Source organism: Miniopterus natalensis, chromosome 5, assembly GCF_054644295.1.
Source record: "Miniopterus natalensis isolate mMinNat1 chromosome 5, mMinNat1.hap1, whole genome shotgun sequence".
Taxonomy (NCBI): Eukaryota; Metazoa; Chordata; class Mammalia; order Chiroptera; family Miniopteridae; genus Miniopterus; species Miniopterus natalensis.
The window spans coordinates 77653047-77680585 of NC_142085.1; the positions used below are offsets into that span (position 1 = coordinate 77653047).

The following is a 27539-nucleotide window of genomic DNA, read 5'->3' on the forward strand; positions in this document are numbered from 1 at the left end:
TCTGATGTGATAAAAAGTTGTTTTCTAAGGGTGGAAATATCTAATGTTCCAACAAAGTTTCTGTTATTGGAATCAGTTGGTACTTTTGCAAGGCTAGTAAAATAAATATCACTTGATTCTCTTGAGTTCCTTTTTCTAATGACCAGTGGAATGAGTTCATTTCCAGCACCACTCCTCTGTACTTCTAGCTAAAATTTCTTTCAAAGGAACTTTTATGAGAAATGCATGTTATTAAAAGGAATGAATTTATATTATGCTAGAGATCCCGGAAAAAATTTATTCATGGTATTTTGTCAGATTATTCTCTTCAGGAACATACTTTCTAAAGGATTTTATAATTTTAAAAAGAAACCTAATTTTAGTAATTTAACTTTTCACTAAGGCCAACTTTATGTTTAAATGTTTGTGTCATTTAAATCACTTTATATGGTAATAACTTGCTCTGTTTTCATTTGTTGAAGAATAATGGTTAGAATGTGCTTTTCTATCAACTAAAGCATAAATCAAGTTTTGACTGAAAAACCTTCAAATAACTACCAAATACATCTTGCCTTTATTGCATATATGATTTTCTATTTATATTATTTGTAATTTGCAAATGTAGCAATTATATAAGGTAAGACAGGAGCAAGGGAGAAGCCTGGTGAATGGAGCTTTAGTTAATGTTTCCTATATGGGCCACATACATAGCCTTTGGGTAATTCAGAGTAAGTGATTTCGGTTTCATCTGAAAAAGAGAAATTCCAATCAGGTGACCACACCATTGCCTCGAATACAGTCATATTCTCAAATATGAGGTATTAGAAACAAAAGAATTTTCCCAACTCCAGTCATTTAAGTTGTGAGGCCAAGACATCTGTAATATATCACCAGGGACCACAACCCAGAGAAAAGAAACCCACACAGTTCATTTTTTCTTTTGGCTTTGGAGTTACATCAACTTCCTCTGTAGGGACATTTAAATTGGAAGTATGGAATATTTTACATGAAATGTAAAGAGTTATAAAGACATCGATTCAGGGAAGTGTTTATGGTTATTCTGGTAGTTACACCAAGGAGATTTATGATGGAGCAAAAATTCCAGCAACCCCCAAGAAAGCAACAGCAGCTGAAGTTTCCAGTGCATATTTCACGTGGACGCCCGCCAGTAGATGGGAATATTATAATTCTAACGAAGCATTTCACTCTTTGTATGAACATACAAAGAGCCTCTGTGGCATTCTCCCTCCAGGACTGGCACATCCTCTGCTGCCCAAGAACATTTATACGATGCTTCAGAGTCCTTGCCTTGGTGGCGTAGAGCTGTATTCACTCAATCATATCATTTCTGACATTCTTGAAGAGAGCTTTGTTTAGGCCGCATCTCTCTGCGTCATAACCTTTACTGGAGTTTCAACAAAGCAAGCAAATGTTAGAATCAGTAGAAATGGTTTGACTTGACCACATTAAAGAAAAAAATTCTAAGTCAGATGATTCTTGATAAAAATATAGCCCTAGCATTTAAAAATATTTTAAAATATTCATAGGTTGTCATGTAGTAGAAATATTCTCAAAATTGTGTACTCAGATTTGTGTACCAATATTTTTTACCACATCCTTGAACCACCTCTATCATCCATTTCTTAGTTTTTTCTAAATTCATTCACTTTTTTATTTAAACATTTTCATTTGTATGGGAAAATTGGTATGACTATTGTAAAGTGAAACCATAACCACTTGTTTTAAAACAAAAGTGAAGCCCAGTTGGCCGTGGCTCAGGGTTGAGCATCGACCTAGGATCCAGGAGATCGCAGTTTGATTCCCAATCAGGGCACATGCCCTGGTTGCGGGCTCAACCCCCAGTCGGGGGCCTGCAGGAGGCAGTCGATCAATGACTCTCTCATCATTGGTGTTTCTATCTCTCTCTCCCTCTCCCTTCCTCCCTCTGAAATCAATAAAGACATATTTAAAAAATTAATAAATAAATAGATAAATAAATAAATAATAAAAAATAAATAAATGTGAAAATAAATATAACGAAAACAATGCTATTGGATCCTCCCTATATCCTCTTGCTTTCTCACATCTCAACCCCCCAAAGTAGTTATCTTTTTAAAAATGGAGACTAACAAAGTGTTAGAGATAGACTATAATCTAAATACTATTTTTTTCTTTGGTGTAGTCAAATTTGAAATAATTGAAAAGAGAATTACTTGTTCACCTTGTGAATAAATGAGATTTAATGTCCTGACCTTGACTATCTGAGATCATTCACATACTGTCAACAATTTCAGATACACTTTTTTTATTCCTTGGGAAACCGATATAGTAAACATTCTCAGGCCTGTGATCTGATATACGGGGTGGAGCAAAAGTAGTTGATAGTTGCTCATATGGAAAATAATACAGTAATTAATAAATAATAATGAAGAATAAACTCTGTGTTTCACATACAACTTTTAACCTACTTTTGCCCCACCCTGTGTTAGAGAATCTGTTTCAGCCAGTGTAAGAAAGGCAGGCAAACTATCAAATCCGTTTTACCTGGTTTTGTAAACTCTGGACTACCAAAGAGTTTTACTGAGTTCCTCAGTAATGAGGGGGATTATATACTAAGAAAATCTTATCTCTTAAGATACTTTTCACAAACAGATATATCAGGAACTAATGGAAGATAATCTAGGTATTTCCACAAATAAGTTTTAACCTTTCCTATTAAATTTCCAAGAAAAGGTCCTTTACTAATTATTATTTCCATTCAAAATTATATTTTTTATGCTTAAAGCATCACTCTAGTGCTACTGAATATTAAACTTTTGTGAGGTCAGCAACCCAAGTGAAGAACTAACTTTGTTAGTATTTATTATTGTTCTAAAAATCTAGCTTACAAGTACAAATTGTAACACTGCTTCTCGTGTCTCACATATGTTTAACTACTCAAATAAAAGTTCCCTCTCATGATATTTGTATGGATCCAACAATCAATCTAGCTGTTCACACCAGGAATCTTTAAAGAAACTATGTGTGTCAGGTGAGCAGGACTCCAGTCATATTACAAATGCCACTGTCGTAATTCTCATCACTAGTTCAGAGAAATAATCTTGAATCTAAAATAACATTTGCTTTATATATGAATATCTATCTTTTCAAATATACATTTTAAAATCTACCTTTCAGCCCTGGCCTAGTGGCTCAGATGGTTGGAGTGTCGTCCTGTCCACCAAAAGGTGGCGGGTTCGATTGTGATCAGGGCACATCCCTAGGTTTCATGCTGGATTCCTGTCTGTGTGCATGGGAGAAAACTGATCAATGTTTCTCTCTCACGTTGATGTTTCTCTCGCTCTCTCTTTCTCTCCCCTCCCTCTTTCTCTAAAATCAATTTAAAAATATATACTTGAGTGAGCATTTAAAAAAAAAAATCTCCGTTTCAAACCTATATTTCACAACCTTGACTAGAGAGTGAATACAGTAATGTCATTTCTGTATCTTCCAAGAAACTGAAAAAAGTGTTAAGAAGACAAAAAGGAAAAAATTAATTGGAGAAAGACCTCCAGACAGGAATGAGGTTTTGTAATACCACATGTGTAATGGCAAGCAGTAATTTCTACTTTGACGTTCTCGTGGCTGGAAGAGTTATCTAACTGGAAGATGAATACACTCTTCAATACTTTTTTCCCCGAAGAAATGTCTACCATAAATTCTTCTGGCCTGGACGCCATAATTAGGACAATACATTCATCTTTTGAAGTCCCTGGAACAAAGGAAGCTTTGGGAATAGCTTTTCTATTGAGTCACCGAGGGGGCCGCAAGGTTTATGGGGCGAGAGCCTGGCTGCAGGATGTCGGGAGAGGCTGCAGGGAGAGGCTGTGCACTCCCGCACCCGCTCCAGCTCCCGCTCCCGCTCCTGCACCCGCACCCGCACCCACAGCGCTTAGCCGGCGGTCCTGCTGCAGCCAGGGCCCCTCCACCAGCCCTTCAGGGGGCATCGCGTTTCGATATGTCAGCATTTCTTGTTAACCCACATTCTTCAAAATTGCTAAATAAGTGTGACTAGTAGCCCCTGCCGAGCAGTTTTCAGCCAAGTGTAAAAACATCACATCCCCAGGCGCCTGAGCGGGGCCTGCGTGATGCCCGCAGCCCAGAGAGCCTGTGGCGCGGGTGCCGGTGCCGGGTTTCCGGGCCCGCGTGGGTTACTCGCTGCAGGCAGCAGGACTAGGGACAGGCCTGTGTTTGTAAATTGATCTCGGCTGCCTCTGACATTGCTTGTCTGTCTTGTTTACAAAAACAATGAATTGGATAAAGAGTGAGGTAGGAAATATTTAAATTTAAAGAAAAGTGTCTTAAATGTTTAGATGCTTCCATAAAGTTTCAGACACGTCCGTGATGGAAAACACTGATTTTTAGTATTTTGCTCTGTTTTTCTGAGAGGGAAAGGATACTTCTGTTGAACAAACACGTGCTTTAGATCTCCACCTAGTGGCAGCTTTTCACTACTCTCCTGGCATCAGGGAACATTCCTAGGACCCTGAACTAAATATACAACCTGGGACTCCTGCAATTTGAATTTCCTCTCAATCACTCGGAATGTCCATGTTTTGATATGATGAGGTCTAAAGTGTAAAAATGTTTTGTTTTGTCTTTTTGTCTGAATTATTATTATTTGTCTAAATATCTTTCTCTGAATGTTTTTTATTTAGAATATTTTTAAAGGAATATAAATTCAGGATCATTAAAATACCTGAAGAGTTTTAGAAGCTAAAATAACTTAATGTTTATAAATTAAACTCACTGGAACCTGTACCAATTTCATATATTTATATTACATCCTGGGGTGGCTTTTTTTTTTTTTTTTTTTAAAGCATGAGATTCTGACCCATATACTGGAAAATCATTCTTTTAGTAATTGGACAGCAATTTGCATTTTGGTAAATTTGGGAATTTCCAGAGGCATGCTTTTTGTATTTTTTTTTTGTACTGCCTCCTCAAAATCTTTATTAAATCTGTTTTTCGCCATTGTTTTAATTATATATTCCTACATTTTCTGGGCATATTTTACTCAAGACATACCAAAACATAAGCATGAAGAAAGACGACTGGGTATAAGGGAGATTCAAGAAACTGTTTTCTCTCAGTAACCTACCATATTTTATTTAGTAAGGTGCCCTGTGACATGCATCTGGGGAGATTTAGCAAATCCTGGTGGTGAGTTTGATTTGTGTGCATGTGTGCGTGCGTGTGTATGTGCGCGCGTGTGTGTGACATACTTTAAAGATTGCCCCCAAAACAAAAAGGCAGAACTCCCTCTAACATCGTTTTCTTTTCAAAGCAAGCTACTACAATTGAGATTCTTTCTGCAAATATTACTTTCCCCTCTACTTTGGTACAAACGGCTACATTTATGGAATTTTGATTAAAAAAATCTAGTGAAATCCAACCCAATAACTTAGCAGAAGTCCGAGCTTTATTGGGGAGGGGAAGGAAAGGAAAGGGGGGTTAGGCCGGGGCGGAGAACCTGCGTAAGCCTGTTCTCTTCGGGGTTGGCGCCTGCCCGTCTCACCCGCTTTCACACGCCAGACCCTTTAGAATGGACAAGAATAACTTCATTACAAGAAATCAAAGTGTACATGAAAAAAATCACCACTTTACAGACCATAGATATTAGAAATATATAGAATTTAAAAATATGAACTTGCAGGTAATAACTTAGGAGGCATGAATGAACTATCTGTAGGAGTAAACTAATCTCTAACCCTAAGACGTTGCAGAGGTCAGTAGCATAAAGTCAAAATACCTCAGCAGTTTTCTGCACCTGCATAGATGTTTCTTTTAAGTTGCATGAAATTCCGTGATTGTAAATTTACATTAATGATGTTATGACTCTACAATATACTTAACGGGCTAAATTCTATTTCCAACGGACAGATGGGATTGTCTATAGAATTTCCATAGTGATTCAAAACATCCTCCGTCACCCCGAGGTGAAGGTGCAGAGCAAGGTGGCCGAATGGGTAAGTGAGCTCGTGCAGTGTCTGCGCTGCTTTCCTGCTGCTGGCCGGTGGGAATGTGGGGACGCCCCTCCCGTCCGGCTCCCTGGGCGCCCAGAGCTGGGGCCCCGCTGCTCCCGGGGGCGCCGGGCTCGCGCAGACGGGCCAGTTGACAAGGGACCAGAGCGGAGCCTTAGGCTAACAAGCCCATGCGCGCTGCTGGGTATCTTTATCTGCTATTACACGCACACATTTTCAGCCCTGTTTTTAAAGTTATATTTCTTATTTTATTCCTTGTTTGAGCATTTTTGAATCAAAACCCGAAAAGTTTAAAAAGATGTACAGCAGGCCCTTGAATAACGCCATTTCATTCGATGTGATTTCCTTATAACGTTGACAAGATGCCATAGATACTTAATTCTTATTTACGTCAATTAGCCCGTGGTAAAAGGAGTCTTATTATGTATCATGTCGCTGAAAGTCTCAGTAGCTATTGGTGACTTTAAGTGAGGACTTACTGTATCATGAAAACTTGCCACCCATCCTTGTAGCTTATCTGCCTGGAGGTGAGCCTGGAAATCACTGTAACTTTTTCTTGGGTTTTTCTAGAATTTGTGCATGTGAAAGAGAGTAAGCTTATTTTATACTTTTTACACATAAATTACACACCATTTTACATTGCACTTATTTTTGTTATTGCCAGATTTGCAACATTAGTACACAGAGACCTTCCTGTATCTTTTTTAAAATACTGTATAGGGTTCCATTATGTGGCTGTTGTTTATTTAAGTCACCTGTTGATGGACATTTATATCAAAATTTATTTAACCTGTATTATATTGATGAAATGTTGGTAATTTCCAATTTAAAAAAACTTTAACATTGTTTTCTTTTTTCTTCTTCTTACAAATACAACACATGGATTTATTTTATTATTTTTCTTCCTCATAACAGTCTCAAAAACTTTATTTTTCACAGATTTCCATTACTTATTTAATTTTTCCTATCAGTGCTGTACTTTGGGACTTTGTACTCCTTGTTAGATATCATACCATTGCAGTTCAAGCAGCTGTTGTGAATAAAGTCACTTGGGTATACATTCTGAAGTAAGAAAAGTGGGTTTCTTACAGGTGTCTAATAAATATGTCCCTTGGTGGCAAAAGAGTTAAACCATGCCTTGAGATGTACTGGCGACTATACTTTTTATACATATGACATATTTGAACGATAGAAAAACATAGTCTTTGGCAACACCCTTTAAAACAAGTTGACCACAGGAAACAATAGTATGTAATTAACAATTCTATTCCAAAACTGGGGACAAAAGTGAAATTCTCTAATAGGAGTCAAAGAAAAACCGCTACTGTTGACTTTTTGGAGTGACCCCTTAACTTTAGTAATTAATTTAAATACTAGAAGATATTTAATTCCTAAATGGAGAGCGGTCTTTACAGAAAGAATGTATTATTGCGTCCAGTTTTCTTTCCAGCATGGTTCTTTTTGTTTTTTTAAAGTCAGAATGTTTTCAAAAGATAAAACTCTTTCTTTTCATTCCCAAATAAACCACATCTAATGCTATGAATCTCAAAAATTACCAAGAACCTGCTTTAGAGAGAGATAATTTTACATTTATATTTATTTCATGCTTGCTTTTCAACATAGGATCATTCTCATCTGAAGCTAAACTTTACTGGACACTATCAGTTTAAGATGCAAGATACCAAAGCAGATACTTGATAACAGAAAACATAAGTGGTATCTGTTATTTATATTATTACTATTTACAATTTAAAAAGTTCTGTCAGAATTTCTTAGAATTTACATTTAATTTTAGAATGCTTGCAAGTAAAGCTCAATATTTATATGAATCATGACCTAAAAGCCCTTTGGAAGTGATATATAAATAAGAGAATTTCATGCCAGGAAGGAAATCCTGTTTTGTGGTTGTACTGGACAATGCACATGAACATTTATTGTTTGTGTGGAGAAGAATCCATCGCTTCATTAAAAAGCCTGCTGCTGAGACCTAAAAAGACTGATCAATAACCAAATAATAATTAACATAGTCCCCAATATGTTGAAGTCATTTTTGGTTAGTTTTATTTAAAGGTTTACATGGTTGACTTACAATTTTTCTTACTGCTAATATTTTTGTGAGATGATAATCGCTAGGAAAACATTATTGCACCTTGATGTGTGTTCAGTGAAGACTCTGGAGGTGTTAATGTGCTTATCTTCCCTACGCACCCTCTTACAGCTAAGTTCGCAGTGTTATGACTAACTTGGCGACCCATTCTAATATGAGCCAGAGAGGAAAGTACAGTGTTTACAGACTGACCGACTTGAGTTCCAGTCTGGGACCTGCTCATTCTAGTTGGGTAACCTTGGGCAAGCTGTTCCATCTCTGTGAAGCCCAATTCTTCACTTAAAAGACAGCAGGGGCAGATAATACCTATCTCATTAGTTGTTTTGGGATCAAAAGAAATAACATTTGTAAAGTTCTTGGCATGCAATGATCCAGGAACTCTTATCTTTACCTTTCTTTCACTCCTTTGCTCTCTGGGATTTTCCCAGGGTCTTATTCTGATAACAACTTATCTTTTGGGAGGGAAGAAACTTGATTCAGATTTTTTTTAAAAAAAGTATTACCAAAACTCACCCTTTTCCATTGTATTTTTCAGCTCAATTCAACCTTCCAAAATTGGAACTACACTGTTTATGTGGTTAATATCAGGTAAATGACAAGGATGAATTATTTGAGAAATAAAAAGTAGTATCTAATTTTATACTACTCTATCTTTCTCTGATTATACCTACACACACAAACACACTCATACACACGTGTGCCATTTTCATAACCTTTTTAAATCAACCCTATATTATGTCGTTTCTTTGCACGAAAGCTTCAGTGTTGCAGCAATAGTTTTAAAAAATATTTTGATCTTGGATCCTAAATCATTTTATTTTTAAATTTAGCCTGTATTCCCAAAATATGTTTGTGATTTTAAATAAATTTTATATATATATGTGTGCATGTATTACTTAACGAATATATTGTATGTTATGATGTACCACAAATTAAAAGAGGATAATGAAATATAAGTAGAAGTTCTGTTAGTTTCTTCTCATACCCCAGGGGGCCATCTAGAGTGCCCCCTGGGTTGCATGCACCCTAGTTCGAGGACAATTTTTTACAAGAATAGGACATCTACAGTGTGATTGCAACCTAGCTTTTCAAAATTATCTGTCACTATTCTATTTAAAAACTTCACTAAATCCCAAACACGTAGTAGCATCCATATATGCTCCTCTGCCCCTTGTTTTCACAGTTTTATACTAAAATTGGCTATCTAAAATGTATTTTGTAGACCCTAAGCATATATTCTGTATACCCAAGAGCTATAATAGCACAGAGAAAGGGATCAGCTGGTCACATGGGTTCAGGAGGTACATTATTAAACAAACTGAAGCTGCTTTCTATATATCAGAACATCTCAGATGCTTAGCATACTAAAATGCATTGTGAATCGTGAAAAGAGCAAGGAAATGTAGTTGCCAAGCTTACTTGACTTGCAGCTAGTTTGTCTCGTGCATGTGAAAAAACTAGAACCTCAGAACACACATTTGGAAATACTGGCTTATTTCCACCTCCACAAATTTTGTTGTTGGTGTCATGGCAGATAGGTTGATAATGAATCTACGTATTTTTATTTACAGTTTTCACCTGAACACGGGAGAGGACAAGATTAAAGTCAAGAGAAGCATTGGAACTGATCAAAGGTAACACTGAGAAAGTCTTAGAGAAAGCATAACACCCTTTCTCTTGCCCCTGTTTTGACTCTCTGGTAGAGAAATTAAAACAGTGAGATAGGAGAGAAACATGTTAATCACATAGCGCACTTACGTCATTTTTTTTATCACTAATGCACACTAATTTTTTTTTTTTCTTATAGCTAAAAAGTAATAGAGCAGACTAGATACAAATGTACTTCTGATGAAAAATAATTCAGAAGTAGGACATATAAAATGAATGAATTATTAGTTTTAGTACTTTCAGCTAATTTACAATAACCAATTCCAATTAGCTCTCATCTCCAAGAGACCTTCAAAGAAAAATAAAATCGTTGTAGTTTTTGAAGTAAGATATTTATGCATGATAGCATATAATGGTATTGGTAATAGGTGCGACAAATATTTTCTGCATTTAAAGCCATCAGTTAATTTTCTGAAGTTTCCATTTTAAACCTATATCAGTATCGTGACTCAAGCAGGCAGATAACTTAATGGATATGTCCACCATATATAATCAGTTGGCACATGAAAGCCAGCTATTCGGAGTGCCGTATACTGAAAAACATCCTAAATTCCTACATGTGTTTATGTTGCTATATTATGTCTCCATAGAATTAAATAAAATTACTAGAAGAACAGAAGTTTACATAAGTCTTGCTCAGTTTCAATGGACTGAATTTAAATCATGGATTTACAACCATAATGATGCAATGGACTTCTTTTCAGTTGATACATTCTCATTATCAGAAGATAAAAATAAAATGTTATGAGAGTTAACCAGGGAGTTTTCTTCTTTGTTCTTTTTCTGTTCAACATTATAAAAAAAATGTCTTTAAAGTTATATTTGAAGCTCATCATTCTGTATATAGTCAACAGACTGGAGTGAGCCATCTGATTAAGGAAAGTTGTGGGGTTTCTGGTCATTATTCTTTTTCCTTTATGATCTGAGGAATAATGTATTTCAAAACTATATTCTTTGTTTTTTTTAATATGTTTTTATTGATTTTAGAGAGAGAGGAAGGAAGAGGGAGAGAGAGATAGAAGCATCAATGATGAGAGTCATTGACCGGCTGCCTCCTGCACGCCCCCTACTGGGGACTGAGCCCGCAACCTGGGCATGTGCTCTGAGCAGGAATCGAACCAGTGACCTCTTGGTTCATGGGTTGACACTCCGCCACGGACTCACACCAGCTGGGCAATACTGTATTCTTGATGGACGTTTCTCCTCTATTTAGCCAAATAATGTCTTCTCCAAGCCTTACTGCTAGATCATATGGAGCCTTGAATAATGATTCCAGTGGTGACCAGCATCCCTTGCTGACCTGGCACCTGGGGCAGCCCTAGCTGGGGGTATCACCAGTGGCAGACTCTCCTAGGAGGTCAGCATTGCCCTTTTTAGTTTACTTACTGTGATTCTTCCACTACCTGACAGTGCTGCAGCCAGCCAACAGCAGTCTGTGTCAGCACCTCAGAAACTCTTGCTTGAAAGACATTTAAATTCATGGAGTCTTGGTTTCCTGTCTCTCAAACCTCTGGGTAACTTCGCAGAAAAGTATAGAGAGAGTAAACTAAGACGATGTAGATAGGAAAATCCGCACAATTAGTTTTTCTTTTTTGTGAATTCTTGACGTCGTTTGAAAATTTATTCTCATAGTTTTTCCTGCCCTCTCTTTTTTTCCCTACTTTCTAATGCTCTCGATAAACCTTTATAGTCTCATAGTTTCTCTTAAAACCATAGTCTACTAGTTTTACACATCCTCTTTTTTCCCAAACTTTCCTTTCAGTTCAATTGTAACACTTAACACAGACCATAGCTTCAGATAAGGTTATCGCACTCCATCGCCTAGACAGACAGGAAACCAAAGCCACAGAGGCTGGTTCATGCACATAAAGAACGATTGATGGCAGCGACAGATAGAGCTTGACTTTGCAGCACTATAAAGTAGTTTTAGTTTTCAGGATGAGAGAGGAAAACAATCCAGGTGAGACCCGTGACAATACGTGCTCATTCTTGGATTGCTGAATGGGGTGTTCAACATCGTCCACAACACACTGTGCTAATTATGTTCTCAGCGTTCAAGAGAAGTAGAAGGTCACAGCCCCAACTGGAGGTTCTCAGTAACCGGAGTGGCAAAGCTTACTTTTCAATGATAATTTAATCAATGGTCGCTTTTTCATAGGCCATGTTAAAAATTATTATCCCAGTTCACCATTTACACTCGCACCTATGTTTGTCTTATCTTGAAATAAGACTTATATATGAACATTAAACAGCAGATCATTTTGGAGAAAGATAGCCCTTCAAAGTGAATTATGAAAACAGTAGAGCATTTTGTCCTTGAGATTAGTGTAGATATTTAGGGGAAAAATAGAACGATTTTTTATTTTTTAATTTTACCTAACCTTCAATAGCAAATATTTCACGTAACTCTTCCTTTTCTTTTTAGCTCCACAAAAATGTTAATACTCTGACTAGTTCATTTTTATCGATGCCCCAGAATTTCGTAAATAAAACATGCAATGCTACTCCACTGAGTGCTTTATGGTTATTTTAAAAACAATGACTTTGGCACATGGACAATAACTGGTATTGATAATGTAATGACTTACATCATATTACTCATTTCTCCACAGAATATGAAGATGAAAGTTCTGTTGTAGAGCCAGAGCTTTCACATATAGGGAAACTATTTCTCCTCTACCTGACAAAATAACGTGATTTAATTTTACCTCAGTGTTGAATTGTTTTGATTTCTGCTATTGATTATGGGTGCTATTACAGTTCAACCGAAAATTATATTACTTCAAATTGTAGAGCCAAAAGCTTAGATACGGGTTTTATGATACATCTCTGCGTCCCAGAGAATATTTTTCAAAAAATATTCAAAGTATATTTTGAGTAGTACTTTAATTTTTCACCATGCAAAGCACTTGCAAATGTTTCATTGAGATAGAAAATAATTTATCACAATTCTGGAGAAATTGTAACACATTTGTAAACAATAGCACTAAATAATTTCAAAAGTCAAGTGATCAGTTTAGTCAGATTAGTTGAAATTTAATTTTTCTAACAAACTTTATTTCTAGCTATAAGGAAACTGTAGAATTAGCCATAAGTATGTCCCTTTCTTGCATGTATGCTATAAAAATGTTTCTTAAAAGAAATGGGGTATTGAAAAATAAAATATAAAAAAATCAGTTTAAATGATAAAAAAGAAGTAGGGTGATGTGACATATGATAGAATTATGCATGCAATATCCTATAAAATCTGTTTACATTGATATATTTTCAACATTATCATTTATGCAACAACAGAAGCCTGTGTGTGCCTTGGTATATCTTTTTAGTGTCAACATTTTATGGTCATCCCTCTTACTATTATATCCAAATGTTCTATTTTTCTACCAAAAAAACAACCAACCCAACAACAGTTCTATCTACAATATTTCCCCAGGTTGGCGATTTGGGCGCTTCTAGTTTACAATGCTACCAACAATCTCAATTTAGAAGGAAGAGCCATTCGGCAGAAGCTCTTAAAAAATAATGAGACCCTGGATGAGGGCCTGAGGCTAGATACAGTCAGTGTGAGGCAAATAGGTAAGTGCCTTTAATTTTTTTATAGTATGTATTTTACATGGCTATATATTCAGGTTTAATTGAAGCAAAAGAAATATTCTTCCTATTGTGGTGTTTGCTCATTTAAAGCTATTTTTTCTGATGATTAAATTTATCATAGCAGTGATATTATAACAAATGGTTGACGTGTTTAGCGTACAAGATATCAACTCGATGCCTCTCTATCTAAGGGAATGAAAGAGGCAGGGGAGAGTTTATACTCTTTTAGGGATGCATTATGAAAATACTAAGAGTATGAGCAAAATGCTAGGATAGCCTTGGCCAGAATTCGCTTCCACTTTAGGACTAAAGAGAGTATGTATATATACGTATGGAAACACTAATGAAGTAAACCTCATAAAAGGTCATTTCTTTCCTTCTCTTACGTTTTCTGTCTTTACTAGTGACACCACTGTCTTTGCAGGAATAGGCCGAAATCAGGGAGTTATCCAGGACCTAGACTTAGCTCTTACCTAGAGACCGTCCTGAGCTCCCGCCGCACGCGGTTCTGCTTGCCCTGCCCAACCGGCCGCGCTCTCGGATGCCTCCTCTCTTGGGCGTTGCTCACGCTGCTCTTCCCTGCCCTCACCGTCCGCCTGTTCATCCCCTACATGTGTTAAGGGCAGCCCAGAGTCACCTCGTCTATAAAGCCTTTTCTGGCGTCACCCGTGTGTAGATAGATACCAGCGCCTCTGAGCCACCCTTCATGCTGCCCAGCTACCCAGGGCACTGTAGACATCAGGAGACCATAATATGTAACTGGACTTATGTGTGTTCATATATATATTTTCTCTAAACAGAAATTGCCTCTGGCTTGAGAACACACCTTATTTTTCTTTCCTTTTCCACCTCCCTACCCCCAGCACCCAACACATTCCCCAGCACTTAAATACTTAAATAAATGAATGAGGCTTGATGGGAATATTATAAAAAAGCAAATGATCAAAACTATGGGAAACAGAAAGTAAAGTTGCGGGGGAAGAGAAAGAGAGAGACACCGATTTGTTGTTCCACTTAGTGATGCATTCATTGGTTGCTGCTTGGTTGTGCCCTCACCGGGGCTCAAGCCCGCAGCCTTGGCTCTAACCACCTGCGCTCCCGGCCAGCACCTGTTGCTCTGTTACCCCACGGTTACAGCTGCGTTACGATTCGGTACCTTGGTAGAGATCAGAAGGAAACTGTGGCGCTGGGCCTGCACATACGCAGCAGGTTAAAGCGGGGGAACTAGAACTCCTCAGCCTCGAAGACCATGGTTATGCCCGAGGCCAGGATCACGGGGTAAGAAAGAAGCAGGCACCCCCTGCTGTGGGCCACCCCTCGCTAATGTGCCACCTTACACGGCCACAGAGAGTCAGAGACGGGAGATTACAGCTCGTGACCCTCCTCCTCAGCGGTTTCCGAGCCTCTGTGGGAACATGCTCGCTTATTGACCAGCAGGGCTCCTGGGGGGGGGGGGCAGATGCCCCCACAGAGAAGCAGCTGGACAAACGGTGATTTGTACAAGATGAAGGAGCCCTGCGAGGACAGCCCTTGCTCTGTGCTCAGAGGCCAAGGAACCCCAGAATGTAATTTAAACCCTACACTTCATTGTTTTTCTGCAAGTGCATCTGTGAAGAAAAATTTTTATTAATTGCAAAAATAATAATAATAATAATAGGGCTAAACCTTGACAATTTTAAGGCTCGAATAGAGGTGGGAAAGTCATTGAAATGTTCGGTGGGTGACGACAGCGCTGGTTCCCAGCAGCCTCGTGTACTTGCTGCTGCTTTTCAATACTGAAATACGAGATTTTGTCGTTGTTGATGTATTGCTTTTATTTGGATATTTTTAAAATTGTAAAACCTGACTCATGTACGGCATGACACTTACAGAGAGAATTTCGGACGACGGGTGGGATGGTTTGAGGGTGAAGGGGTGCGTCTGGGTGCGTGGCTCGCGGTGTCTTCTTGCCGTCGCCCCAGCACACCAACGGGCAGAAGATGCTTTCAGAGCAGCTGGAGGTTTTTCCAGAAAATATCGCGAAACTCAATGACAACGCTATTTCATAGGCTTTCCCCTTTGAAAAAAGATCAGGGGGTAATTCACAGTTTCACGTCTTCAGGACTGTTTTCATTTTTTTGAACAAACTTCTGTATTACTCATTTTACCTGCTAATGATTTCCTTTAGAACGGTACGTTCGCTGGAGTGTGTGTTTTTAGTTGACGGTTGCGTAAGCTGTAACCATTTTTGTGCCTGCAATGCAGTAAATGGCTATTTTTCCTACCTTCTAATTTCAGACTTTTACAGATTCTGAAGGTGAAGTCGGGTGTGTTAGTAGTACGTGAAATCAATACCTAATTACCAGCATCGGTGTTTTGCTGTCATCTTGCACCTCTGGCTCCAAAGAATAGATTCGTATTTCTCACGTTGGTTCTTGTTTCCACACAGGCACATGTCCTTCGGATGAGAATCCCAAAGGCTATCACTGGCCGTCCATCCGGCCTTCCGAATACAGGCACTCTTGTCTCGGGAAGCCGAACGCCTTCGCTTCCCGCACCTGGTAATGCTTTTATTAACTTGCCGGCAAGCTCCACATCACCCACATTCCCAGGGCCCCACAGGCCGCACCACGGCCCCCAGGCATTGTGTATGTTTTAGAAAGAAGGGCAGGAATCTCTATGGGTGCCTAAATCATAACCTGCATGAGAGGTAAAAATGAGGCAGGTGGGTTCCTGATAAAAGGGTTTTCACTCCAGGCGATGTTCTAATTTAGCCTTCTTCAAAGAGTGATGGGGAAACTTGGAAACCAGAGCGTGGCCCTAGAGCAAAGCACCTTATCTGTGGATGAACCAAGCTAGCTCACAGCCTTTTGAACATGCATCTGAAATTCCAAGACTTTGAAACTGTTCGGAGAGGCTGCTGTTGGAGGGGGAGGAGGTATCCAGAGAGGGAATGAAGACAGGATCTGGGTTATGGGTCTGCTGATGGGGGCGGTCAGGGTAGAGAATTTCCCTGAATGTTTCACAGGAACCATAGGTCAACTGCAAATCAAATCCAGTTCTTCACCCTCCACTTCACCCCCAATTAGGGTTTCCTTGGGGGTGGGATTGAGAAAAGAAACTTTGCTCCTAGTCCTGTGTTTGACTCGTGGTAGGACAGAAGGGGGCTGTAGAGACTGACTGACCTGAGCGTGAAGCATGGCTCTGCCTCTTTCTGGCTGGAGACCTTGGATCCCTTGACCCATCTCAGTCTGTGTACTCATCTATGAAATGCGGACTCTCATCTGCATTAGAGAGATATGTGAAATCAATGTCAGATTTTATCTGGAAAATTCTTAAAGCATACTTGACCCATGTTACCAAATACACTTTAAGCTTAGTAACCTGATGTAGCCTAGATTAGGCTACAAGCTCTTGCTAGTATTTTGTTTCCGTGATTCATGCACTTGATTTTTTTTTTCCAGTAAGAAATTTTAACATAAGTTTAATTTCAATGTATTGCAGTTTTATTTTCAAATGAAACTTACGTAGATATTAAGGCAAATTCTGAAACTTTTCATTAACTAATTTTGGCAGTTATAATGTCATTTATGTCAAATATTTGAAGTACCTTTCTTTGTTTTGTAGTCATAGTAACAGTTCCAACTCATCCTTGGCCTACTGGGGGCCTCCTGATCTCTCCAACTGTTCAAGTAAGTGGAAGAGTTTCTTTCAGTCTCAGGACAAATTGAAATGACCGCGTGCTTCATGGCTTCCATACTCTCCAGCCGTGTTCTGCTCTGAGATACTATTGTAATGTTAAAAGCTGGCAAATGATCGTTTCACTTATTTAAGGCAGAAAATACGGTTTTTCCTCATTCTGATTTCCTGTTGTATTTATTCTGAAAATGATTAAAAATAGTTTGAAAATTGTAGAGAACACTTACAAATAACATACAAAGTGATATTCATATCAGTGTTTTATAGTTTTGTATTATTTTAAATAGCAACTATACACTTATTCAGTTAGTCTGGGTGCATTTCTGTTAGAACTATATATGTGAATACTGGTCTCAAGTTATTTGCCTAAGTCGTTTACGGGCTCAATTTGTGTGTTACTAAAGAGAGAGGTTAGTCTCTGTGTGTGAAGAAATTTCATTGTCCTTTGAAGGGTGTGATAAGGGGGTATACACAGAAAATTGATTTGCTACTTAAACTATGAAGTTAAATATCACACTACGTTTTGATCCTGGAAATGATCCAAAAAAACAGGTAAAACTTTACATGTTGTTTCTTCTGTCTTTTTTTAGAGGAATCAAGTGAAATTGCCAACCAGATTTTAAATTTAACTGGTGATGTGCAGAACTTAAGCTCGGCAAATATCACCAGCATTGTAGAACAGGTCAAAAAGATCGTGAATAAAGAAGAAAACATTGATAAAACTCTTGGCACAACTTTAATGAACATATTTTCTAATATCCTAACCAGTCCAGACAGTGAATTGCTTGAGTCTTCTTCTGAGTAAGTTTGTTGTGATTTTTTTCCTCTGGAGAGTAAAATTTATTGGATGCATGTGTTGTTACATACTTTCTCACATATCTGAATGCTTTTTGCCCGGATTGCATAATTTAAATCTTTAGAAGATCCATTGATATTCCCAAGATCATTCATAAAGTGAACTTTGAAGTTCCTTTTTTTTTTTTTTTTTTTTGAGCTATATATAATTTACAAAATGATTAGGATTGTCATCTGGCAGGATATTAAATAATCCCAGAAAAGCATAGTCATTATTTCATTTTCATCCTTTTTTTTTTTTTGGCTTGCAAAGGAGATACTCAGCAAACACTCAGCTCACAGCTTTTAGGCATAACTTGGTCACTGTAAGTCACTGTCCTGTGAACTGTGTCTAGAATGACCACAGTCATGTTGTTGTACTTCTAAAATGAAAAGACCTAAGGCAGGGAGAAAATGTACCTATTTTTATACAATTCAGTCTGTTTCCAATTATTTTACTTAATGTATTGCTGTTAAGATATTTATTTTTTTCTCTCTGTATTTCCTTCCCTTCAACAAAACTTATTTGATGGAAATTTTATATTTGTTAAGATGAATTATTACGTAGATAACTTACTTATCTATGTAATAATTACGAACGATTTTTTACAGTGTCTTGCAGTTCAACTCAGTCTTGAGTAGGAATTACATTCTTTATATGAGGAAAGCAAGACTAAAATAGGTGAAAAACAGAATTTGTTTAGGATTATTTAATTGTTGATTTTCCTTAAAGCGTATATTTTTCTCTTGAGGGTGTATTTATCATTATGATTCTATGTATTAACTGCTGTTGTTTTGGTTTGGGTAATTTTGTGAGATCAATTTAAACACAGTTTAAACACAATTTAAACACAGTTTTATTTGGTTAGTATTTTGTCTTGCAGCAAATCATGTGTGTGTGCAGGTACCTAAGACATGTTATTTAATGGTCGTATTATTTGTCATTTCTTTAGAGCTTTAAAAACAATTGATGAATTGGCTTTCAAGATAGACCTAAGTAACACATCACCTGTGAACATTGATACTCCGAATTTGGCTCTTGGAGTATCACCCCTATCTCCAGAGACTAATGAAATTTTAAATTTTAGCATCAGTCTTCCAAGCAATAATGAAACATATTTTCAGGTATGAGCTAGTAGTTTATTTAAAAACTTTCTGATCACCTACCCATTGCTCTTCAAGGAAATACGGGTCTGAGGGATGGCAGGCAGGTTGGAACGTGACTGAGGTTAACAGTAGCGTAAGCGTGAGGTCTGCGGCCACGTAGAGGAGATACGCCTTCAGAACCTCGGTGGCAGAGGCGGGCAGCTGACCTTCTACAAGAGGTGGCAGTGGAACTAAGTAGTAAAGCAGGAGGGGGGTCCACCCTTTTCGGAGTGGAGACTGGGGATAAGTTCATTTAGAAGAAAGAACTTTATTAATGGCCTAAAAGTGGGAAGAAGCATGGTGGCTTTCCCAGGTGAGGGTGATAATTATAAACCTGGAGAACTTGTCAAAACATCTTGTGGGATCCCATTCCCAGGGATTCGAATTTAACCGGTCCAAGGTGGATCTCCAAAAGCTGCATTTTTAACGAGCTCCCAGGTGTGGCTGATACTGCTGGTCTGAGGATCGTACTTTGAGAACCAGTGATGTAGGAGGCTGGGAAGGGCAGGCGATGGTGAGGCTGGAAAAGAAGGCCGGGGCCAGAGTAATGGAGCCCTCTTTGACCTGTTCAAGTGATACTTCAGATAATTTTCAAGTTTCCACTGTGTGCTAGACAGTGTAGCCATGTGGACATGTAATGTTTCTTAACTGTGGAGAAAAAGCAAGATAAAATATTTACAATTTTGTATGTAAGGAAGAACGTTATCCTGCTTTAGACTCGGGGCTCTTTGGGGTAATTCTATTTGACGTTTTAAGAGTGAAAATTCCATCAGCCTCAGTCTCATTCCAAGTCCATTTGCAAGAAAACACTCTTTGGCCTGATCTGTGGGTTCAGGAAAAATGGTATCCAAGTGTTAATAAAATTTCAGCTGCTTCCTCTATGTGGAGACGCTCAATTCTCAGCAATCAAACCAGTTAACTCATATATATTTTTTTGGTAGTTATTTTTCATTGCATGTTTTGCAAAAAACTCACAGTTCATTAAGTGTCACGCTGGTTGATGTGGCTCAGTTGGTTGTGCAGTGTCCTGTGCACTGAAAGGCCACTGGTTTGATTCTCAGTCAGGGCACGTACCCAGGTTGCAGGTCTACCCCGTCAGGGCAGGTGCGTGAGGCAACCAACCGATGTTTCTCTTTCTCTTTCTCTCCCTTCCTCTTGCTCTAAAATCAGTAAAAGATATTTTTTAAAAACATTTGTTAAATGTAAATCTAGTTCTTACATTTGGAAATGTTAACTGATTTGAAGATTTCTCAGTTGCCTTAGTTAAAATCAGTGCACTCCCTGTTTTGCCACCTATGAAACCCAGTGAAACCCAGTGAGATGCAAGCTGCTGTCCTTAGGGGTTCGCCAGGAGGGCAGTTACTGCTGGGGCAGGAAGGGCCCTGGTCCTAGCCAAGGGGCTGCCGCAGCTCTTTGCCTTACTCAGCATGTGGAGTAAAGGCATCATTGCGGTTTCGTTGTGATTACTCTACCAATTTATCTCTGTGTCTGACAGATGGATTTTGAGAGTGGACATACAGATCCATTGGCTTCTGTAATTTTGCCTCCAAACCTACTTGAGAACTTAAGTCAAGAACATTCTATAATAGTTAAAAGAGCACAGTTTACTTTCTTCAATAAAACTGGACTTTTTCAGGTAAGTGTTCATTAAATTGTTATTTTTCAAGTGCAATTTGAGTTTCTTTGCTCGAAAGCTTAGCTTCCTTGAAAATATATCCAGACATAGAAAAATTAACCTATATTTTGAAAAATGGAAAATTTTTGACATGTTTCAACATTCTGTTACAGATAAAGTCATGCTTACGAACAGATGGGTTCATTTAAATATTTTTAATAAAGCAGATATTACATTAAAACTTGCATGATACAGTTATAAATGGCACTTTGTGGAGAAGCTGTTTACCATTCCTTTTGTTAAATATTTCATACTCTCAAGCAGTTGAGACCTTCAGAGTTAAAGAAAGTGTGTGCCAAAGGAAAGATTTTGTTTTGTTTTGTTTTGTTTTAATTCAACAGGAAGCACTGTTTACATAATGAGCAGCATTCTTGGCTTTAATCAGCTTTCCCATTAGTATTTCAAATGACCTTTGGCCTTCACACATTCCCAGAGTGGGGTGGCATTGTGCTAAGCACATATTATCATTTTTATTGGCATCATTTCTAGATACTAGGAAGTTCACTGCCAGCAAACACTGGTGACCTCCGATTGCCTTTGAAAGCATAACCCCATCTAGAGCCGTTTTACTCAGCCCTTTTTAAAAAAATAAAAGTTATCTATTAAATTGAAGATACCAGTGTCTATCAAACCATGAGACTTATGTAAGAGAAAGTGGACAGTCCCAAGGAAAGTAGACTGGTTTCTCACAGATCTGCCCTGCAAAGTAGGCCACGGGTGAGTCAAAGGAGTACCATGGGGTTGTTTACAGTAATTAACCCCCAAACCTTAAAATTTTATCAACAAATGTGTTAGGAACAAGCTATATAAAATTTTTTAGTAGATTAAGAATGTAATCACATGTAATTACTCTGAAGGATTATAGCTACGAATATATAAAACTGTCACCTTTAAAAACAATACCAAAAAACGCAGTAGTTACCACAAAATGTGAGCAGTGGTGCGGAGAGGGGTGTCCATTGAGAGGAAGGTTGAGTCCGTGGGAAGGATTTCGGACAACTCGGAGAGCTGTAAGAATCTGTCATTATTTCATTTCGAGTCTTCTCCTCTAGCATTTCCCAGGCAGTGTTTTTAGTAGGAAATAGATGTTTGGTTTTTAAAGTAAATGGATAGCAAAGTAAGATAAATGTAAGAGTTCCATGTTTCTGTCCTCACACAGTGAACAAAATACGAGTGTTTTTCTAAAGACAAGGCTGAATGTCCCCAAGCCCTAGCCTACTTTATGGAAAGTGATCACACAAAGTTAAAAAGCTCTATTCTAGATGCTGAGACTTGTTTGGCATGGAGAAAATCCTGCAATTCTTCCAAAACAGCTGAGTTTATGAGCTGCAGTGGGGAAACTCAGGAGGCTTGACAAGAGGCCCAGGGAAAAAGTCAAGGTATCTGGCTGCAGAGTCGCAGTTGTCCTGCGCGCAGAGTCACTGACTCGGCTTCCTGACAGCCTTGTCTCTGAAGTAGGAGCCACAGCGGGGGGCCAGGCAGAGCAGGCGGGACTCGAATCCATGACCTGTCGCGGCAGTTGGTGAACCTGTCAGGCTTTCCGCCTGGCTGTGAAAGGGGAACTGGTTTGTATTTTCCAAGCGTATTTTCTCCATACTTCTCTAAAGGAAACCGACCTCATCTGTTCCCTAGGCCAGGGAAGCGATCCAATTGTTTCACAGCTCTTTATGCGTTTATATTATTTACCGCTGTGCATTGTTTCGGATGCTAACTGGCTGGCGTCCTGGCAGAAACCAAGACGAAGCTTCATGAACGTGGCCCTCCGCACCGGCTCAGAGTGTTCTCCCGATATATTTATTATAATAAGGGAAGCGGCACAGCTCTTTCAGGAAAGCCAGCAACTCGAGCTTATAAACAGGATGTTCTATAATTCAAGATCTTAAGTGTAAAAAGTGCTGACAGTTTGCTTATTTTGGAGCAGCAAAATAAAATAAAAGTGTGTACTTTTGACTAATACACACTCTGTTTTTCCCTGTAAAGGATGTAGAGACCAAGAAGGGCACCTTGGTGAGTTATGTGATGGCATGCAGCATCGGAAACATCACCATCCAGAACCTGAGGGACCCAGTGCAAATTAAAATCAAACACACGAGAAACCAGGTAAGAAAACACTGCAGATGGCGATGGAGTCGACGCAGACTAGTTCAGGGAAACACGGGGCCGCCTTTTCTACACGAAAACAAGTAACTGGCCCTTTTTTCGAGGGGCACAGTTTTCTTAAAAGTGGGGGACGGCTCCTCAGGTAGAACTCTAATGTCAAGGTACATGGTAGCGACCGGGGGAAATCCATCTTATCTGGGATTCAATGCTCAAAAGGAGAATTGGAGTGAAGAAAAAAGCTGCTGCTTCTAAGAAATGACGTAGATTACTTGAAAGAAATTAGATGCAGGTGCAGTTGTACAATCCTGCCATTAAAGGTTTGGTTGTTTTATTTTTAATTTAAATGTTTTATTTTTCAATTATAGTCGACATACAGTGTTATATTAGTTTCTGGAGTATAAGCCAGTGATTAGACACTTATATAACTTATGAAGTGATAACCCTGATAAATCTACCCACCTGGCACCATAAATAGTTATTATATTATTGACTATATTCCCTATGCTGTAGTTTATATCCCCAGGACTATTCTGTAACTACCAATTTTTACTTCTCAATCCCTTCACCCTTTCCACCCAGCCTCCCAGCCCCCCTCCCACCTGGTGTTTTGGTTGGTTTTTTTTAAGGTCAAGGTCACTGCTACAGGGAAAGCCGAGGAAAAACACAGTTGACTTATTTTCTGAGCGGTTAACAGTTGTCTAAAATCTTGGCAAATGCTTTTTTAATTGCTTTATTACCCTGGCTATCATCTGTTCATCTGATAAAATTACTCAGGGTTTATATTGTCCCAGGTGGCCCAGGCCCAGGTTTTTCCCCTTTTTATGGAGGGTCCCAGTCATGGTTCTACCACTTGTTAAGCAGGCAGGAAGGCGGGCGGGAAGTGAGCTGGCTGATAAGGACCGAGGCTTGGAAGTTAAGTCATCTAAGAACTAGCTCTGCTTTGTCACGAAACCCTCTGACCTCCTTGTTTTACCCTTTGGCCCCCTTTGTTTCAGCTCCCAGCTCCTTCATCCATAACAATTTTTTTTATTGTGGTAAAACATACAAAATAAAATTTACTATTTTCAAGGGCACAGTTCAGTGGCATTGAGTGAATTCACATTGTTCTGCAACTGTCACCACGTCCATCTCCAGAACTGTTTCATGGTCCCCAACTGAAACTGTGGGCTTATTTCACCTAACATAGTATTTTCAAGATTCACCCATATTATAGCATGTGTCAGAATTTTCTCCCTTTTTAAGACTGGATAATATTCCATTGCATAATATATGTAGTATATCCCACATTTTGTTTATGTGTTTTTTCATCGATGGACACTTCGATTGCTCCCACCTTTGGCTCTTATGAATGCTGTGAACATGGGTGTGCAAAAACCTATTCGAGTCCCTGCTTTCAATTCTTTTGGGCAGATACTAGACATAAAGGGGAATTTTAAAGACGAAGTAAAATTACAGTATAAAGAGCTTTGCTAAATGCTAAGTATAGCATTTTATGATGGGACATAAATAGTAACCTTTAGATAAATGAGTAACACAATTCCTCATGCAGTTATAGTTGATTTTCACCTGAAGTCTTTGTGAGAGGAGACTCCCCCCTAGACTGCTTGTCATTGTTAAGCTGTATTGGTATGACTACTGCTGATCCATTTCTTTGTGAAAACCTTAGCATTTTACTCTGTTCCCATACCCAAACCATAAGAGTTTTTCATTTATTTTAAACACAATTTCACATGTTTATTCTTATGTTATTATAGGCAGTGCCTAATCCCATCTGTGCCTTCTGGGATCTGAACAAAAATGGTAAGTTTTCAAATATTGGCTATCTTAATAACAACTGAATTTTAAACATTGTTAGACACCTCTGTTTTCTTTAATTCCACCCCAAAACAGTGTGAGTCACAATATAAGTGTGATGGCAACTGAGCTTCAAATTTTAGTTTGGGTAGCTTGGGAAGTAAATTCTAATTTCTGTAACTTTTTATGCATTATAAAAAGACATAGACAGACGTGGCTTTTTAAAAAATCAATGACCTCTTTAATTTCAGTTATTTATAAAATAGAGTACATGTTTTCATTGCCATTTTTGATGAACATCCATGTACACTTGATCTCACTCTTCTAGGACACTTCTGAGCAGGTTTTGTGATGTGCATAAGGCATATAATTAGAAATCCAGCTTGGGGACCTCAGATTATGGGAGAAAGCACACTAAAGGATTGCAAATGTAGGAATAGTTATAATAGATATATATTACTTAGAATAAAGGAACTGCCTCCCGACATTGGACAGCTGGGAGAAAGGCAAAGTTCAGGGTTTGATCACTAGGTGTAAGGTGTGGGGATCTCTTCGGGGGAAGGACAAGGAATGAATCCTCCCACCTCAGCCCCCTAAGGGTCCCCTTCGTTTGGGGTTCCCCATTAGGATTATCTTGCTTCTTGGTAGAAATATAGTCTGAAGATTTCCAGACCACTTTTTTTTATACTCTATCACAGCTGGAAAGGTTTTCTTGTTGTTATTTGGGTTTTAGTGGCACAGATTTGAGAAGAGCCTGATTCACTAGCTACATAGTTTAAAATATTACCTTGCAGTCTTAAAACAGTCTTCAAATACGTGAGTTGCTAATATTCCACAGCATGGCATAAGAGTCAGAGCAGATGTATTAAAGGTATTTATCACAAGTTCCCACCATGCATGGCTGCTGTGTCCCTAACAGCATGTTCCCAGAAAGGCCTTCCTTGTTCTCACGTCTTCCCAAAAACTTAGACTGATCCAAGGAAAAAAATGTATTGATCTCTAGAGACTTCATTAGTACATATCATATTTGAAAAGGGATATTCTTTTTAGGAAAGCTTATCTTATATTAGAAATTAAACATGAAGCAAACTTTTGCAGAACCCTCAGGGCACTTCAGTGGAACACAGCTGAAAACCACTGGCAAGATCACCTCTAGCCGCCCACCCAGCACTAACGGTCTGTGATTCCAGGAATCTGAAGTATTCTAACCATGGGCAGCTTTAAAGATAGTATCATGTTACAGATAAACTGTGAGGCAGATGATACTGAGGCATATTTCTCTAAAGAAGGTGTCATCCATTATAGAGGAGGAGCTGACCTGCTGTTATTTTCATTGTTTGCTGACTTCCCCTGCAGAAAGTTCTGGATTTTGGAACACGTCGGGATGTATCGCACACACAGATCCAGACGCGAGCGAGACGGTCTGCTGGTGTAACCACCTCACACACTTCGGAGTTCTGATGGTAGGAGCGGATTTCGAAACTCATTTTCAAACAATATAATTTTGGAAGGCATACTTTTAGGTGTGCGTCAGCCTTTTAAGCTTTTGTGTTTGGGGAATTATGTCCTGATAGTTTTCATCTGTACCCTGAATCTTGATTCTTAATGAAGAATCTAATTAGCAGAGATCATGTATTAAAAATATACAAGATTAATTACAGAAAAGGACCCTACTTTTTTCCCCTAGCATTAACGGTGATGATAAATAATCCTAGAAATAAGAATATCACCATAAGACTTTTGAATTAAGAGAGAAACAGAGAGTCAGGGAGACAGAGAGAAAGGGAGGCAGAGAGAGAAAAGTTAAAAAGGGAGAAAATGTGGGGTTTTCCTACCATGGAAGGGAACTGTGAAAAGTTTGATTAAAAATTTTCTCTCATATAATATGTTATTGCTCAATATGTTTGAATGTCACATTGTGCCAGGTACTGTGCCAGGTGAGCCTCCTGGGGATCTCAGTCTGGGAGGAAAGACTAGTGACTGGGATCGAGTGGAGTCGTCAGGCCTGCAAGAGAGATGATGGGTGTGACTTTATTCTCACTGCTAGGCCTTCATATATATCATCTCTGTCCGTCTGCCCTCCTTTCCTTCCTTCCTTCCTTCCTTCCTTCCTTCCTTCCTTCCTTCCTTCCTTCCTTCCTTCCTTCCTTCCTTCCTTCCTCCCTCCCTCCCTCCCTCCCTCCCTCCCTCCCTCCCTCCCTCCCTCCCTCCTTCCCTTCCTTCCTTCCTCCCCCCCCCATGACCCTGTTTTTATCTTATTAGCTAGACTATCCAATGGTTTTAAACAGAAATTAGATTGCATTAACATGTTTTCATCCCACTACATTTCAAGAGCTGCCCTACATTCAAGGACTTGTTTGACTTCACGCGCAGACTGGCACCTTTACCTTCTATCTGAAACGCTCATGTTTTTGCAGACGCTTTCCTGGTGCCTGGTGCACCCTTCAGGTCCTAGCAGGGCCGTTGTTTCTGCGCAGTTTCCATAAAGGGGTCAGTGCACGTTTGTTTTTCACTCGAGGACGGGAGCAGCGTGTGCTGGGGCAGTAAAGCCCGACGCTCCGGAATCCCAGGCCCCGGGCTGTTTTGTTCCCACCCCTTAATCTCCCGCCCACTGCCTGTGGGACTGGGAGGAAGCAGTGAGGACCGTGCGATGTAGTGTTTGGCTCAGGAACCCCCTTGGCCAATGTAAATGGCTGCCGTCCTATGGCAATCCTGCAAGTTGTAATTTTCCTGACAACCCAGTACCTAAAAGCTCTGAAGGACAACAAGTCATTTAAAAGAGCAACAGTCATAGAAAATAACTTTTTAACTTTCTCAAAATATAAGTATATTTTTCTGTACCACCAGAGCTTGAAAATGAACAACTAAACTGTAGCATGTTTTTACTAAGTGATTAAAAAAATACTGTTTTCTTCCATTTTCTCTTTTCTCAAAAAAAAAG

General features: G+C 38.8%; 1 protein-coding gene across 4 annotated transcripts in view; it reads left to right on the plus strand.

Annotated features, from left to right (window-relative positions):
- The window catches only part of ADGRG6 (adhesion G protein-coupled receptor G6), a 129995-nt gene that overhangs the window by 76301 nt on the left and 26155 nt on the right, over window positions 1–27539 (plus strand). For all 4 annotated transcript variants that reach the window (XM_087817659.1, XM_087817656.1, XM_087817657.1 and 1 more), the window contains 12 exons: window positions 5902–5987; window positions 8645–8697; window positions 9681–9743; window positions 13211–13353; window positions 15800–15911; window positions 16978–17042; window positions 17640–17850; window positions 18837–19008; window positions 20525–20665; window positions 22685–22804; window positions 24559–24604; window positions 25955–26061. In XM_087817659.1, coding sequence (XP_087673785.1) covers window positions 5902–5987; window positions 8645–8697; window positions 9681–9743; window positions 13211–13353; window positions 15800–15911; window positions 16978–17042; window positions 17640–17850; window positions 18837–19008; window positions 20525–20665; window positions 22685–22804; window positions 24559–24604; window positions 25955–26061 — 1319 coding nt within the window. The remainder of the gene's footprint in view (window positions 1–5901; window positions 5988–8644; window positions 8698–9680; window positions 9744–13210; window positions 13354–15799; window positions 15912–16977; window positions 17043–17639; window positions 17851–18836; window positions 19009–20524; window positions 20666–22684; window positions 22805–24558; window positions 24605–25954; window positions 26062–27539) is intronic.